Source organism: Antechinus flavipes, chromosome 3, assembly GCF_016432865.1.
Source record: "Antechinus flavipes isolate AdamAnt ecotype Samford, QLD, Australia chromosome 3, AdamAnt_v2, whole genome shotgun sequence".
Taxonomy (NCBI): domain Eukaryota; kingdom Metazoa; phylum Chordata; class Mammalia; order Dasyuromorphia; family Dasyuridae; genus Antechinus; species Antechinus flavipes.
The window spans coordinates 551935388-551953660 of record NC_067400.1 but is presented as its reverse complement, the minus strand read 5'-3'; the positions used below and the strand labels follow the sequence as shown (position 1 = coordinate 551953660).

At 38.4% G+C, this 18273-nt stretch overlaps 1 protein-coding gene across 1 annotated transcript; it reads right to left on the bottom strand.

The window, feature by feature from the left end:
* Positions 1–529: 529 nt before the first annotated feature.
* On the bottom strand, positions 530–17060 carry LOC127555248 (T-cell ecto-ADP-ribosyltransferase 2-like). The gene is made up of 3 exons (XM_051987434.1): positions 14231–17060; positions 4085–4784; positions 530–1103 (listed from the first exon to the last, which is right to left on the bottom strand). The coding sequence occupies exons 1-3, from the start codon at positions 14291–14293 to the stop codon at positions 997–999; spliced, it is 870 nt and encodes a 289-aa protein (XP_051843394.1). The 5' UTR covers positions 14294–17060; the 3' UTR covers positions 530–996.
* Positions 17061–18273: the final 1213 nt, after the last annotated feature.

The following is an 18273-nucleotide window of genomic DNA, read 5'->3' as shown; positions in this document are numbered from 1 at the left end:
GAAGATGATAACAAAATTATAGATAAAAACAACTTTGAAAGACTTAGCATTCTGATCAGTACAATAATGGACCATGAGTCCAAGAACCTGAAAGTAAAACATACCCCTCATCTCCTGCCAGAGACTTACCGACTCCAAATAACAAAGAAGTATCATTTTTGGACATAATTTCTTTGGAATTTCACTTCCCAAACCGTATGGATATGCATCGAGGGATTTGTTTCCAAATACTAAAAAATGAAATCTCTGTTCTGTACCCCGCTCATGAGCACCAAAACTATCTTTCTGGTCGCTCACTGCAAAGGCCTTGGCATCTCCAAATTCAGACTTAACATCCTGCTATCACATAGCTTACTGAACATAGCAAATTTAGAGTAAAATTATTCTAAAGCTCAGCCATAGTCAAACCTGTGGGCTTCTGGGCTTTCCTGTATGTTTTGGATTGCTTTCCTTTATTTCAAGGAAAAGTTGAATAGGTAGATGTGTGTGGGAAAATGATTGTGATTTAATAATAAAAAACAACTAGTGATTAGAAATCATTTATCTTTTATTTCAATTTGATGATCTTACAATTTATGATTTGGTGACGCCTTTAAAATATTTCCATGTTAACCCTTTCTATGGATTGTTGTGGGGAAAGATAAGACTAGACTCAAGCTACCCTCCTCTCTAACTTGCCCTAGTTGAGCTATTGATAAGCAGACATGGAGCTGAGGGAGACCTACATGCATGTATGTTCTAGAACTAGCTCCAACCTATCTTAGGAAGTTAATTATTACATTTTCAGTGTGAGTATTTACACTTAGAAATTGGCAAATAGTACATCAACTATTTTTTATTGCTAGTCTAGACTTAGGAAAGTGGTAGAAAAAAACAATGTTACAGATTATACTTAAAAGTGTGTCTTGGGTACATTCCTTTTTGCAGATGGGGTAAGGATGGGGAAGAGCAATTGGTAAACATTTACTGGCATCATTGTCTGGGGCCCCAGGGTAGCTAGAATCCTGTCAAGGTCTGAGAATGAGCTTGGAAGACTAGGATGAAGACTCCAGAGAATAAGATGGTTGTAAGTTGTCCAGGGACGGTTGCCTTATTACCAGAACCTGTAAAGGAAAGAATATAGGAGCAAGAGTTAGTTTAATTTGGAGGTTTGTCCCATTGTCCCCTTTCTATCATTGCTGGATGACTGCAGGATCTGTCCTTTTCTTCCTTTTCCTCATCCCTGACCTCCTCTCACTAGAGTGTACCACAGACAGTTATGGCTATATTGGAGAACATTCTAGACTGAGCACTGGTTCATAGGATCTGTAGTCTCATTGGAACCTATTCTATTTTGGCGTGGCTGATATGTGATCATAATAGCTTCTTGAGCAGACGACATATCTCCAACTCTGTTCAAAGTGGAGAGTGAAGGGGGAGTGTTGTGCTTCTGGGGGTGCTGGGACAGGGTCCCTGAAGGTCCAATGGATGGCACCCAGAGAAGGATGGAGAAGAAAGGAGAAAAGCCTCATCAGGGACTTGTAGCACATTAATTGCTTCCTCCCTCTGAAACAGAAATAAAATCTTTCAATTTCTTAGAGCTGGGCTTTAGACAGCCCTAAGCTCATCTCATCTCATCTCAGCTCAGCCCAGCCTTTGTATCTGGCTTCATCACAGCTTTAGGAAGGAACTGATCAAATAGGGTAGGGCCAGACTTCTTATTCTGTGTTCTGTGTCTCAGTCGTTCCAATATCCCAGGGCCATCCCAGTCCACTCTGCATTGCTCTTTTGGCAGAACTGGGCTTGTGTCTTCTATTCATGAAAATAGCTGGTGGCCTATCATCCAGAATCTTCCTCCACCTCCATGAAAGGGTCTCCAGAGAGGATAAAGGGAGAGGTGAAGGCCATGAGTATACTAGCTGTTATAGGTTCATATTCAGAGCTGGAAGGGACCTTAGAAATGATTATCCAACTCTCTTATTTTAAAGATGAGGAGATGGGGATCCAGGGAAATGAAACACTAGCTTGCCACACTGGTAGTAAATAGCATAGCCAAAGTTTGAACCCAGATTCTTTGACTCTTAATGTAATACTGTTTTTCCCAGATTGCACTGCCTCTTGACCATCCAGGTCATAGAGTAACCACATATCACCTATTTTATCCATAAAACCTTAGAATTGCGAAGGCCCTCAGGGACCACTGAGTCTAATCTCTCTTTAAGAATTTTCTCAGCAATATCTCCTAAGGGTAGTTAGTTATCCTTTGCTTAATCACAATCAATTGCACTTTATTGTGCCTCAATGCAGCTTCTAAAGCTGAGATGCCACAAGATATGGATTGCTTCTCTGCTGCTTGTGCTAATTTTGGCCTATCAGTTAACAATAAGGAAACACAGGTTCCCCATCACCCAGCACCACAGCATCCATATGTAAAGCCATCACTTAGAGCAAATAGCCAAGCTTTGAATGCTGTGGATTAGTCCACTTACCTTGGCAGAATACTCTCCAGGGATGTACACACTGATAATGAGGTTGGCACATGCATTGCCAGAGCTAGCTCTGTGTTTGAGGGCTCCAAAGGAAAGTGTGGGAGAGGAAAGGTATTAGACTGACTACCAAACTGAAGGTCTACAGAACATTGTGCTGATCTCATTGTTGTATGCCTGTGAAACCTGGAGGGTATACCAACGCCATGGCAGGAAACTGTATCTCTTCCATTTAAGTTGCCTTAGGAAAATTCTGAAGATCACCCAGCAGGATTAGATATCACACACAGATTCTTTCTCAAACTAGACTGCCAAGTGTTCAAAGTCTACTGCATAAAAGCACAACTCTGGTGGACTGGCCACCCTTTTCAAGTGCCAAATGCTAAAAAGACTACTTTGTGGAAAGTTCACAGGACAATTGTTCACAAGTTAGTCAGAAAAAATGCTATAAGGACACTCTCAAGGTCTCTCTTAAGAATTTTAGAATCAGGGGCAGCTAGGTGGCATAGTGAATAGAGCACTTGCCGTGAAGTCAGGAGGACCCAACTTCAAATCTCGTCTTAGACACTTAGTATGTCCTAGCTGTGTGATCCTGGATAAGTCACTTAACCCCAATTGCCTCAACCGAAAAAAAAAAAAAAGAACTTTAGAATCAAACTATGACATAGGAGACACTGGCATAGGACCACCCAGCATGGATTGCACTCAATAGAAAGGTGCTATGTGCTAGGAGCAAAGCAGAATTGAAGTAGTTCAGAAGAAACACCACATGTGCAAAGTCAGTGAAGCCACCGAAATGTTCGTAGGGACCATTTGTGTCTGACCTGTGGCAGAGCATTCCAAAGTCACATTGGTCTGATCAGCCACAGTTGGATGCACTGTAAGCATGACTCTAACATAATGATGTCAATTTAGTTCTCTTTAAGAACAGATAACAACCACCAACTTAAATCTGGAATCATGGGGACTAATTTCTTCCTGAGCAAATCTATTTGATTGGAGGATATGATTTTGTCTCTCCAGGCTAGATCATACCCATGCCTTCTAGACAGAAATGGTCTGTGTTTTTCTAAAGTGATTCCTAGGAATGGAGGCTGCCCATTCTCCTTCACTTCTTCGTACTCAAGTCCACAGGAATATCTTCCTGCACCAACATCACTGGCTGGACTCCAAGAATAATTGGTTCTAGGAACAGGTTCAGAGACTAATATTTAGTCAGCAGAAGTTTTGAATGTCCCAGTCCTTACATACTATACTTGTTGGGACTATCTCACCATAGTCCAGAGTGCTGTAGTACCAAGACCACTGGATTTGGAGCCCAGAGGTGCTGGATTTCAGTCCTGGCTCTTCTCCTTATAACCTGTGTGTCCTCCTCCTTTTTCCTCTTCTTTCTCCTCCTTCTTTTCCTCCTCAAATGGAATTAATTTGGAACTGACTCCTGTGAATATTCTGTTCAAACTCTGCTTAGAAAGCTAATAAGTCCTGGGAGTAGAAATTGACCCAATTACCTTTGATCTAAGACCACCAGTGTAGTAAATGGCCGCACATATATTATAACCTCCACTCTGATCTCTCCACAGCCCAACCCAAGTATTACCTTGTACGAAACCCCAACTCACCTACTAAGGCACAGTTATACTTGCTAGATTTTCTTTTACTAGTTAGATGAACCATTGTAATGCCTTTGGCATCTTCAGAGAACTTAGTGACATCAAACTCTTCATATGGGGGGATCAGCACCTCCTCTTGTTTAGGATCATTGGATAAATGTTCAATGGAAGCTCCCTCACATGTGTTCACATAGTAGATGGTCCCTAAGTTACCTGAGAAATTTTTGGCTACATTTACATTCTTAGAGGCTGAAGCAAATTGACCAAAGCGCATTTTTCCTTTCCTATCAGGGTACACCTTCACTTTGACCCCTCTATAAACCTTTCTGCAGGATCTTTCCAGGGTTTGAATAGCCCTGGTGAGATAGAAATGGAAAGCTTTGAAATGGAAGTTTTTCACATAAGACTCCAGGGACTCACAGCATCCTTTCACTGCTTGATTAAAGATTTGATACATCTGATAGTCTTCCAATGTATAAGCAATGACAGCAATTTCAAACATCTTGTCCATTTTTTTTTTGTCAGGAGACATATTTTTCCAATGATTTTCTGCTTTTTCCCAAACTTTATTGAATTCTGGGTTTTTTGCCCTTTCTTCTTTTAAGAGCTCTATTGCCTTTATATTCATGGTCTTTTCACAGCCCCTATATTGGTCATCAAAAGAATTGTGTTCAAAGCTCATTTGATAATTTTGCAGTTCCAGTGATTCCTGGAAAGAAGAAAGAAATCTCAATTGCATTCAGAATATCACTGTCTACATTTTAAAAAATCATTTCAACAACAATGGCTGATGGAGAAAGTAATCAGAGACACGAACTACTTGGTGATGACAGTCAAAGTAGATCTAGATGAATGCCCTATTTTTTTAGAGGTGATTTCCCCATTTTATTCCAGTGGCAATGCAGCGAGAACTACTTCCCTTACTGACTGGCCCTGAAACTTAGCAGTCTGATACTGCCTTCTTTCCCCATGGGGTCACCACATTGGTGCTGTACTTGTTTTGGCCACCTCTCAGGCTTCAGGCCAACTGAGCTCAGAACTCTGAACCTCAAGTGATCCACTGTAGAGGGAGGAGCTTTGGAGAAGTATCCTTGAAACAAGGTGTAAACTCAGTGGAATTGATAAGATGATTGTTTTCTGGTTCACATATATACTTAGTACTTAGCATGATGATGTAATGGCTCTCTAGTTCACACATACAGTCAGTATACTGTAATGATGTAATTGTAATAGGGTTTTAAAACTGGGGACAGAGTCAGACTCAGGGGGAGACTGGTTGAGACTAGCAGACTGGCAGACTGCTGGAGGAGACTGGGTCAGACTGAGACTGGGTCAGACTATGACAGACACAGACTGTGTAAGAGACAATAAAGACTTTGGACGCTATTCTTGTCCATTCTGTGATGTTTATCCTGCTGAGACCAAGGCCCTTCCAGAGGACCTCCAGAAAGCTAGCCTGAACATTACAATCCACCAATTGCAGCCTCCATGGTAACAGGGATTATGGGCATGCCTCACTATATCTGGCTTCTCATAATCTTTGGAAAAACAGGGAAAAAAATGCTGGGTCATGGGAGTACCAAAAGGGAGGACAGAGGCCATTTTGTCCTTTGGTGACAATAAGTTTTCTGCCATATTGCAGAAAAGCCCTTATTGAGCAAGAAGCAGAATGTGTGACTGGGAAAGGGATTGGCCTGAGGGTCCCAGTACAGTTGTACATAAGCAGGGATGCCTTGATAGGATCTCTCAACTAGGATTGGTTGCTGACATGTCTGGATTGGCTCTCCTCCCATTGGTAGATGGGACATGCAAATCCCAGGAGCTGCTTCTCTGAATGGTGATTGGAGATTGCCTAGGTTTTCACACTAATCATGCTTACAAAATATTTATATCAACAAGGCCATGCTGAATAACAAACTGGAGCTCTTTTCACACTCTATGTGTCTCCCCCCTTATTCATCTTGCCTCTGAGATCAAAGGGCTCTTATACTTTGAGCTCTCAATCAGGATGACCAGCAACAAGTGGTGCCTGAGAACAGGGACTTGAAATGAAAGGGGCACCAGAGGTATCACTGAATGGTCAAGAACTGCTACGTGATCAAGACAATCTCCAAGAGGACTCCAGGGGGAGAGCCCACTGAGCTCTGCTGTTTCCAAACATGGCAGAGTATGGCAGAGACAGTAAGTAACCTAATGGGGCAGAAATAGGCACCCTACTCCCTTCACACAGGGAAGCGTATGTCTGGACTATATATAAATGTATAAAAGAGCAGGGGGGCACAGTTCAATTAGGAAATTCCTGGACATGTGGACAAAGTTTCTCCATGGTTACCTGAGGAAGGCTGTTAAAATTGGGAGAGATGGATTGTTTTTGGTGAACAACTCACCATTTGTAATAAGCAATGCCCAGCAGAAATGCAAAAAAGCCATTTTGTTATATATAATCTCATTAAACAAGTCTGAAATCAGAAACAGAAAAGGTCAGGTAGTTTGCATTTGGAGCACAGACTGGCCCATCTCTTAGCAGTAAATGTCCTTCTCTTGAGCCTGAGGTAGATGAAAATGAATGGCACCCCCCTCCACCACCTTTGGCTCTGCCCTACTCTTGTGTCTATCTGGTTTACAGCCTTTCCAAGGCTCTCCTAATGTAAAGCCTAAGAATGAAATCTGGATGAGAGGATTTTTAGAACAGATCTGGTTGACTGCTGCTCAGGTTGCTCCAGGGGCAAACATAAATTTATACTTTGAGCAACTTAGTGGCAGGAGTAGGAGGCAGTAAGGAGGTGTTGATGCCTGCTGAACTGGTAAATTAGTAAAAAGACAGAAAGACATGAACCATTTTGCCCCTTAATAATAGATGGCTCACATATTAACTTATGGGCTAGGGATATATTACACCAATTAGTGATGAAAATTATCACAGATTTCTGGGAGGGATCATTGCTACTGTGGCTTCCACCACTCCAAAAATGACTTGGACTACCAACACATCAATATGAGTAGAGTAATGGCCTCTGATCAAAGAAAAAAAAAAAACCCAGCTCCTCCATATCAATTAGTATAAGAACCATTAGAGTTAGGACACATTGAGGAAACTAGCAGTCCATGCTACTCCCCTATATTTGTTACAAAGAAAAAATCTGGTAAATGGAGAATGTTAACATATTTGAGACAAGTAAACTCAATCCTGGAAGAGATGGGTTCTTTACAGGCAGGTTTGTCACCCCCAAACATGATCCACAGGGAATGGTCTTTATGGACAATAGATATTAAGGATTGTTTTTACTCTATCCCTCTTCACCCTGAGGACAGGAACAATTTTGCTTTCTCGGTACCAACATATAATTTTCAAGGACCTATGAAGAGATTTCAGTGGAAGGTATTGCTACAAGGTATGAAAAACAGCTCTACCATATGTCAATGGTATATTGATAAAGCTATTAGCAAGATAAGGAAACATTATTCTAATGCAGTCATCCTTCATTACATGGATGGTCATCCACAACCTGAGGATTTGGGGGAAATGTTATAAATGACAGAAAGAGAATTAAAACAGGTTTAATAGTAGGTATCATGAGAAAAAATTAAAAGACATCCCCTTTTAGTTATTTGGGCTTTATTCTTCAGTCAGAGGGTGTATATCAGAAACTACCTGAATTCTGTACTTACCAAGTACATACATTGAAGCTGATTCAAAAATTGATTGGGACATCAATTTTGCCCTTAAACCCCAAGCTTGTATACCCAACTGATGTTTCCTTTGTTTGAAATGCTTAAGGGTGGTCCTTGGTTAGCCTTCAGTAGCACATGGACTCCTGAAGCTCTTGTCAGCAAAAAGCAGATAATACAAATAACAGCAAAAGCAAGCACTCAGAGAATATTTCCACAAAAAGGTTGCAAGGCTGTTATTTTAGCTCCTGTCCAACCCATAGAAGTTACATATCAAAACATTGACATTTATGAATGGATATATATTTCAAAGACAAAAAAGTTCACTAGAACCATACTTGGACATGGCAGTTGAAATAGTGAGGCAAACATTGCTTAGGATTATCCAATTAACAGGAGCAACAGCAATTATATGGATTGACATAGCTTAACATATATTCTAACAGAATAGATTGGATTGCTTAATAGTTACTCAGGAAACCTGGACCATTTTGATAGGATTAGGAGAGCAGGAAAAATCCTGACTCAGTTGCCATTCTAATAGTGGCAATGGATATTTCCACAAAAACAAAAACACATCCACTTAAAGTCTCTAATTAGTGCTAGTGCTAGAAACACTAAGACAGCAGATCTTACATCCATAGGGGAACAACGACCCTGGTTAAAGTTCTAGATGAATCTCATCAGGATCTGATTAGTCCTTTCTACAATAGCCTGTCCTAGGGGGTTGTAAGGAATCCCAAAATAAAGCAGCCATATATTCCCCACAATTGGGCATCTCTAATATATTGACTACACCTTACACCTCTACACAGCAAAATGAGCTGTATGTCATTATACCACCTATCAATATCATTTCAGATAGTCACTATGCAGTTGGAATGATCCAGTGAATAGAGATAGCATATATATAGGCTCAAACCAGACCTATTTTCTCATTGTATCAGGGGGTACAAGAGGCGATTTTAATGAGCGTCCATCCTTTTTACATACTGCACATCCGTTCTCATATGAATGGGCTGGGACCTATATTTGAAGGATAAAATAGTGGATGGTCTGCTTATACAAGGTATCCTTCTTTGCCCTTTGGAACAAACAATAAAAGTTCATAGACGTTTGCATGTGTTTGCCAGATCTCTCTGGAGATTGTTTGGGATGTTCTGGCAAGAAGCAGCAAGCATAGCAAAAAGATGTGTAGCTTGTGTACCCTATTCTCAAAGACCTGTAGGGATGAGGACTAACCCCAGAGATGACAGGCCAAATGATATATGGCAAATGGATGTTACACATATGGGAAAAACATGCATTCATATTACAGCTGACACACAATCAGGCTTTGTATCTGCATCTTCTCAATGAGGGGAAGCTGCTTCATAAGTAACAAATCACTTTTTTCACTGTTTTGCCTCTATGAGTATCCTACATACTATCAAGACTGATAATGGGCCCTTCTATACCTCAAAAATATTAAAACAGTTCTTATAAGAATTAAATCATATTTTTGGGATTCCTTACAACCCCATAGGACGGGCTGTTGTAGAAAGGACTAATCAGATCCTGATGAGATTCATCTAGAACTTTAACCAGGGTCCTTGTTCCCCTATGGCTGTAAGATCTGCTGTCTTAGTGTTTCTAGCACTAGCACTAAGACTCAGGACTTCAACCCAAATCCAAATGACCCAGATCCAAATGTAGGCAATGCAAGAAAGTCCTGCCCCTGGTTCTAGCAAAGAGATTCCTGTAAATCTCTATCTGACCTGTTGTCAGATGCCCTTATCACTTGTGGGCTGATAGGTCTGGAAAGTACCCTGGCTGAAACTGATTCAGTGTCACTCCTAAGCCTGTTCCTGGTTCTCTGCGATCTGGTTGGCAGTGGTATAACTTGCACTAGATTGTACTTCACTCTCACCCCAAAGTAATAGATTTTTCTTGCTGATCTTAAAAGATATCTTGGACTAACAATTGTTTTACTCTGTCTTTCTGCAGATTCTGCTTTCATTTTGTATCAATGTTAAAAGGTATGGGGTTTGGTTTGGGGGAGAACTCTGCTGAGTCCTTGCCTTTTTTCTGCCATCTCAACTTTGTCTCTGCGGATCATTCTTGTTATCATTTACCACATTACCAAAGTGGACATCATTGACAGTTGTGTTTTTGACACTGAAACTAACATTATTCTCAGGTCGAGCCTAACTCAAACCTTCATGGTGCATTTCAACAGAATGAAGTAAATTATTGACTGGGGCAAAGGTGAGTGATCACCTGACTTTAGAACAGGCCAACAGTGTACAGTAGCAATATCATCAATTTCCTAGACATCATGGAGGGGTAGACTTGTCTTTTGGATGAGCTGCTTGTGCAATGTAATCCAAAGTTTCAAGATATGTAGTTCTACTTGCCTTGTCATCTTTACAAATGACTTTCTATCCCTTATATTAGAGCTTGGCTCCAGCATGTTTTCACCAATCAACCTGAAAAAAGGACTACAAAAGCTACTGTGTCAGGGTTTAGCCAATTTTCTTACTACAGGCAGGGCTTTATAAACTTCCACTTGTGACCCCTTCTGCCAGAGAAATTTTTACATGATTCCAGGCATATAAGTATAAAATAGGTATGCAAATCAAATGTTTATTGATAATAAACTGTAATTTTGTGACCCCCACATTTGGTTACAATACCCTACAAGGATTTATGAAGCACAGTTTGAGAAGCTGGGAATGTAGGTACTTACTTTCCTAACAATTTTCTCATACTTCTTCTGATGAGGGTGGGTGCACATAGAGATCTATTTTGTTGACACCAAGAATAGGTATTTTATACCTACTGTGTAAGTCAGAAGGACATATTCCCAGGTCTGCCTATTCAACTTCGAATTCACTAATACTAGATGCAAAAATCAGGATAGCATAGTCGGCCTGATATGTGCCTGTCTTCATGTTCTTGATAAATTTCTTATGTCCTTGGAACATCAACAATAGTCACAAAATACTTTCTGGTCTCAGATTTCCACAGGAAGATATCAATAGGGATACCACATTCACATTCATCCTTTAGCTTATTCAAGACCTAGATATCTTAGAAGGCATCTTTTTCCATCTCAACAGTCACCTTCAAGAACTTCTCAATGGCTCTCTTATCAATTTCATATTTGTAGATGAGATTGCCACTAGAGGTGGATTTGCTAGGGTCTACATGTCCAGTGACAATAGGGTTAATGCGGCTCTTTTTCTTGCCAATTTTTATGAGATGTAGTGATGATTTTCACAACTGTGTTTTTATGGCAAACATTCCTTGTCCTTTAAACAGAGGCTGGCTGGTGGCAGAAGAAGAGTTTTCAGAGGAAGAAGCTACAAGTCAAGATTTCAGCGGACAACCAGATTCATCTTCATCTCACACCACTGTGGTTGGTGGCTGGGCTCCTGCACTCCCCACACTGAGACCAAGCTGGTCTGAAAGACTCACCAGAAAGCTAGCCGAGCCCCGAGTGAAGGAGACAAGAGATTCATTCCATCTCTGTGCTGGCTAGAGGCTGAAGAAAGCAGAGGCAGAGGCTAAAGGACAAAACCTTTGGATTTGGAGACATTCGGAGGGCTCTAAGCTAACCGGGCTATATTAGAGACAATAAAAGATCTGAACTTTTATCACCTGGCTGCATTTTGGTTGATTATTACTTTCAACTGCAATTAAGACTGCCTCCAAGAAAAACCTTCCCTGAGAAACCTCTCCCCTAGAGAGAACTATTCTACATATTTTAAAAGAAGAAGATCACCACATCTGAGAACTTGGGGAAGAGTGATGACCAATAGCATTAAGTCAAAATAAGAATTAATATTTTGAACTCTCTCTCTCTCTCTCTCTCTCTCTCTCTCTCTCTCTCTCTCTTACTCTGTCTTTTTTCTTTAATCTTTTCTTCTTCCCTGCCCTCTCCTCTCTCTTTATTTTTCTCTCCTCTTCCTTGAATCAAAGAAATAACCACCAATCAGTATTTCCCAAAGGAGTTAGAACTAAGGATTAGATCAGTAGTGGAATGTCTTTTACATTGTTATGGTTCTAATCAAGAAATTAGATGTCTCATTTGGTTATTCTGATGAATATGCCTATTGTTCTATTTGGTAGTCAAAGCTCTTTTTTTTTTTTTTTTTTTTAATTAAAGCCTTTTATTTTCAAAACACATGCAAAAAAAATTTCCAACAAACACCCTTGCAAACCCTTATGTTCCAAAAATTTTTTTCCTTCCTTCCCCCTACCCCTTTCTCTAGTACATCAAAACTCTAAACTTCACCATGGAGCATTGTTTTCCATTGCCGGAGAATCTCATCTTTGGTTCATAATTAATGTAAATTGAGAGTTGGAAATTATTTGGGTGAGTAGGATTTTTTATTTGTAAAAAGAATCATCTTGGTCAGAAATATTGCCAATCAAAATCTTCTTTTGATTCTTTTCAATTAAATTCGATGGACATTTTATTAAGCATTTACATGTCTTATTTGTATGTAGTCCTTATACATTATCTTATCATTTAAAGAAAGTGTGTTCCTTAGGGGCAGGGAGTATTTTTTAGTTTTTTTTTTTTTTTTTTTTTGTATTTCCATTATTCAGTACATTTCCTCGTACATAGTAGTCATTTGATACATGCTTGTTAATTGTTAATTATGAGGATGCAAAGAAAAGAAAATGAAATAGTTGATCTTTTTAAGGGACTTAAAATCTACTAGGATGAGGATCATAGGCAATGGGATCAACTTAAACAAGAAGGATTTAGGTTGGCAAGAAGAATTCAAGGCATCGAGAATGGTTGAAAGTAGCTAAAGGAACTATGCAGTAGGACTTTGACACATGCTCAGATTCCCTAACATGAGGTGCCCATGTCAAGGAAGCTAGGGACTCACTTCTGGAAGAGGACACCCTGTGGTGGCTTGCTATCATAATTGTCTATCTTTTAATCTACCTGAGAGAGACACAGTCATGCTTTATTTTTGGTGATGTCCTGGGGTGAAGAGCATGCTCATCCAAAGCATAGTCATCATATAGCAATTGGGAAAGGCCTGTGGGCACTATCCTCTCTTTTTAGGACTTGTAGTCCTTTATTGAACTTGGCATTTTGTTCTTGTTTTCTTTGTCCTTTTCAGTTTGAGGTAGAGGGAGTGAAATCCTGGACCTGGGAGCTTGAATTATGGGGGCATTGGATCCCAGGAATCCAGTCTGGATGTTGCCATAGGCCAAAAAGGAAGTCCTGAGGATCCAGGGTCCTGGGATACAAGTTTAGAATCTGGGGGGAGACTTGGAACTTGATGGGACTAATGCTACTTAGGAAGTGAGTTAAACTCCTAATCCTTCTCCTAATCCCTAATCCTTCTCAAGAGACCAAAGTGATGGTGGTGATAGGATTGTGTTTGTTTTTGCTCTATCTTTGAAATAAATATGCTTTTGTAAATGTTAATCTGATATTAAATGGGACTGGGATTCTTGGACATCTAAAATTTGGGGAAAATAATCAATCTTGTCTTGAGTTAATGAGAGGGGTTAATGTCATTTAATTTAAAGGTAATGCCCTTAAAGCTATCAGAAAAAACTTGGAAGAAGGGCTTGAAATATCACACACTTGATCTTCAGATGGTGGTCAGAGTAGTCATTGTTACATTTAATTAGATAGGACCCATGCAAAGACCAGGCACTCAGGTGGTAGAATGAATAGAGTGATGTCCTGGAGTCAGGAATTCAAATCTGACCTCAGATATTATGTTAGCTATACATCCCTGAGCAAATCACCTATTTGTCATCCTATTTAATTTCAGTTTCTTCCTTTATGAAACGAATTAGAGGAAGATATGGCAAACTACTTTATTATCTTTGCCAAGAAAACTCCAAATGGAGGTCTCAAAGAGTTGGACATGACTAAAAAAAAAAAAAAAACAAATAAAATGCAAAGAGTGAGTTGTGAAACTCTTATGCTCCCATTGGTTAATTGCATTATCATCCAATCATTCTCACTGTTTTGAATTTTTCTTTCCCTCTAATCTAAATCTTTCTTGTTTCAATTAATCCTATACCAGTGATCCCCTCAGTAGATATTAAGCTTTAAGAGAGTCTACTTTCATTTTTAAAAAAATTTTTCATCCTGATGTCTAGCATAGTGCAAGATACTTAGCAGGTACCTAACAAAAGTCTATGAATTGGTTTATATCAGTCGCATCCTTGGAATAGGGAGAATCATTGAGATTCTCCTTCCTCCCCTTTTTTTTGGTCACTGAGATATTTAAAGAAAGTATATAAAGATGCTTTAACTGTTCTGTTCATTTACCAACCAGCCTTGACACTTCCAGATGGATGAATTCTAGGTCCGTAATTTACCTCTTCCTTTATGAGTGTTATTTCCATCCCTTATATTAACATCCTGGTTTCTTTGTGTCTGAACCCTAGGATCACCCAATTTTGTTCTCCTGGGGTGAAAAGGAGGCATAGTGTATGTGGGTAACATAGACTACTCACTCCAGATATAATAAGCTGAAACATCAGGACAGTTACAATGGAGATGACCATTGTGTTCTTCATGTGGGTATTTGATTTCTGTCCAAGATCTTCTTGCTGGTTATTTCTTCTTTGATCTTGATATCACCTTTGAAATGAAAAAAAGAGAAATTGAAAAAGTACCCTCTTGTTTATCTTTCTGGTATAAAAGTGCTTCTCTATCTGATACCAATTTAACTTTCTGCACTGATTCACATGACTCATTTTCATTCACTTTACCTTCTAGACAAAAAGACTTACCTGATGTTGTATTTCCTACATTGTGTTGCAGACTGTGTCTCATACTTGAAATGAATTTTACTTTTTGAAATCCTTAGCGAGTTTCAAGTTCCTGCTCATGAGTGAAACATTTTTCTGACTCAAGTTGTTTATGCCTCTTTAAAATGCTTTAACTATTCTATAACTATGTACAAACAAGTTATATACAGGTTAAGTTGGAGATAATCAACAGAGAGAAGGCTCTAGAATGAGAAAGGATCAGGAAACCTGTAAAAGGTATAATTTCATCTAGGACTTGAAGGAGTCTAGAAAACCATGAGGAATGAGGCACAGCCAGTGCTAATGCCTCAAGTCAGGAGATGAGAGAGCTTATGGAGACCAGTATCATTTGCACAAGTATGTGGGACTGTGGTCGGAAGGGAGGAGGTAATTTAAGATAGAAAAAGACTGGAAAGGTCAGAACAGGTTGGGGTGGGATGCAGCACAGGTTTTAAAGGGCTTTGGATTTTATATTTGATTGTGGTGGTGATTGGGAGCCACTGGCTTTATTGAGAGGGAGTGGAGTGACATGGTCAGGATTTTGATATAGGATTTCACTTTAAAAACTTAAGAAACTAAACAGTTATGATATTTACTTACTAAGAAATCTTACTTTATCTGATGGCCATTGAGAGAACAAGTAGAAGACATTTAAGGTCAATTTTTAGTTAATTAGGGTTTGCAAGCAAGAAACAGAAGCCGAGAGTGCAATTAATCCAACATTTTGCAGCTATTGATATCTTTATTTCAAAGAGAAAGCAGGGAGAGAGAAGTTAACTTCGTAAATACAGTTTATGGATTTGGCTCAGGCCCTATCAGACAAGAGAAGAGGACCATTCTTGGATAGATAGGGTTTATAACTTAGGGTTTTAGATGGCATAACATAATTCTATTCCCAGGGTAGTTTTGGACAAGGATGGAGTCAGAGTGGCGGGCACCTAGATATTGTTTTTCTTTTCTATCCTTCATTGTGTCCCTATGGTATGTGAAGATGGTCCGAGCTTCAAGGATTTTCCTGAATCATTTCTCCCAGTCCTAATGGCATGGTAGGGAGGGTGGCTATAATAATTTTTTTTATTCAGGGTATAACAAGAGAAGAGAAAGGGAAGAGTGGAGAGCAATTGAATTCATACTTTTAAAACAGAATATCATAGATGAAGGACATCCTAGCAATGGAGTGGGAAGATGGGCTTACTTATTAGAAGGTAAGCTTCTTGAAGGCAGGGACTGTCTTTCTTTTTTACTTTTATTTATATTTCCAAGCAGTAAGCATAGGGTCTGACCTGTAATAAGTGCTTACCTAATATTTGTTGCCTGCTTCCCTGGAGGAGGAAGTGTTACCAAGAAATGCACTTATAATTGGAATGAGCAAAATTGATGAACAAGCATTTCCTCTTTAAAAACTTCATTTAAAATGAGGCTCATGAAAAACACAAGGAGAGGTCACTCAAGGGAGGCTACTAAAATGGAGATATTATTATTGTAGAGGTAAGTGTCTTAATCTGGGGCCCTGAAGTGGTTTAAAAAATTTTTTTTTATGACATTTCAAAATAATTGGTTTCTTTTGTAATCTTCCATGTTTTATTTTCATTTAAAAACATTTCACCTCCTGGGATCCATGATACAAAAGATGTCAAGAGTCCTTTTATTTGTAGTAACTGAATTGATTGGAGAGTGGATAGTGGATAGAATTTAATAGATTCATGGAGAGATAAAAAAGGAATCTTGCATTTAGCAATGTTCTCTATGTTTTCTTTAGTTCTTTATTCTTTCCTTGTTCATAGACCTTACAGAGAAATTGTTCCATGCTTTCCTAATCTGCTTATAATATTATCTTTTATGTATAAATCATGTACTAATTTTGACTTTATCTTGGTAGAGAGTATGAAATATTGGTCTATACTTAGTTTCTGTCATGTTGTTTTCCAATTTATTTGTCAAATAATGAGTTTTTGTTCCAAAAACTTGGATTTTTGAGTTTATCATAGATTACTATGATAATTTACTATTATGTAGTTTGTATTTATTTTTTCTAATTATCCACCCTTCTTTTTCTTTTTAGCTAGTTCCAGATTGTTTTTGAAAATTACTGCTTTATAATACTGTTTGAGATCTGGTATGCCTACAGTACTGTCCTTCACATTTTTTTTTGATCACTTCCCTAGATATCTTTGACCATTTGTTCTTCAAGATTTATTTTGTTATTATTTTCTAGCTCTAAGAAATAAATCTTTGATAGCTAAACTGATAAATGTCTAGAATGCAAGTATTTGAAACAACCATCTCACTTTTCAGATGAAAGCTTTGGGAATGGTGGGTAGGGCAGAAGTGGGAATGTAGCCTAGGTTTTGAAACTCCAAATTCAATGTCCTCTGCACTATATTCCATTTTTTTTAATCTACTATGTGCTGAGTGTTTTATTTTTTCAAATAAAGCCTTTTATTTTCAAAACATATGCACAGATAATTTGACATCATTGCCCCTTGCATAGCCTTGTGTTTCAGATTTTCTCCTCCTTCCCCTCATCCCTTCCCCTAGATGTTAAGTAATTCAATATATGTTAAAAATGTTAAAATATATGTTAAATCCAATATTATACTCCATTCTTTATCTATCTGTTAACTTTATTGGAATTGGTCTTATATAGGAAGTTCTTTTAAATGGGAAGGAGACTGAACACTGAAGGAGATCTGGAAATATATCCCTACCTTATCTGGACAAGGGTGGGATGAGAGAGTTTTTTCTAATTTTGTTTGATGGTCAATCAGATTTTGTACGTGTGGAAGAGACACCTTGAGAAATTTCCTTAGTTTTTCCTGTTGGAAAACCTGGAAAAAAATCCCCTCCTAGGATGGGATTCTGAAGATTATAATGTATTAAAAAAATCAATTTGCCAAAATTAGATTTATATAAAAATATAAGGATAGTTTAACTTTAGGAAAACAATTAAGATATTGAATCACATAAATCAAGAAAGCAACAAAAACATATCATTATATTGATGTGGAAAAGATTTTTCACAAAATAGAATATTCATATGTATTAAAAGTTGTGAAAGTATAGACCCAGGAGGAGGACCTCCGTATTTGAGAAAAACTGATAGGAAAACTGAACAGTAGTCTGATAGAAATTAGGTTTACACCTACACTTTGAACCATATAACAACATAAGTTTCAAATGGATTTGTAACCTAGGCATGAAGATCTCATCATAAACAAAAAAAAAAAAGGAAGAAATTACCTTTCAGATCTATGAACAGAGAAAGAGTTGATGGCTAAACAATTAGTAAAGAGGCTCAGAGAAGATGAAACGGACATTTTGATTACATAATTTTTTTCAAGGATTTTGTACAAACAGTTAATTGGGCGAGGGGTATCTTTTTTATCAAGTTTCTCCAACGAAGGGTTCACATCCAAGATTTAAAGGAATTGATTCAAATCATCAGAGAAAAGTGACTTCAAAAGACTGATAATAAAATATACTTCTCACTTCTTGACTGAAATAGTTCAGATTTGAGATGCAGAATGAGATTTACATTCTCAGACATGGCTAATCCTTTGACTGGGCAGTAATAAATATCAGAAGAAACACCAATAAACATTTTTAACAAATATACAGAAAACAAAGCAGTGGAGACACATAGACACATTCAAATTGAACAGTCCAGTTACTACTTTGTTCTTTAATTTAATATATATGCCTATATATATTTGTACATTTGTAAAAGCAAATTGTGCATAAAAGAA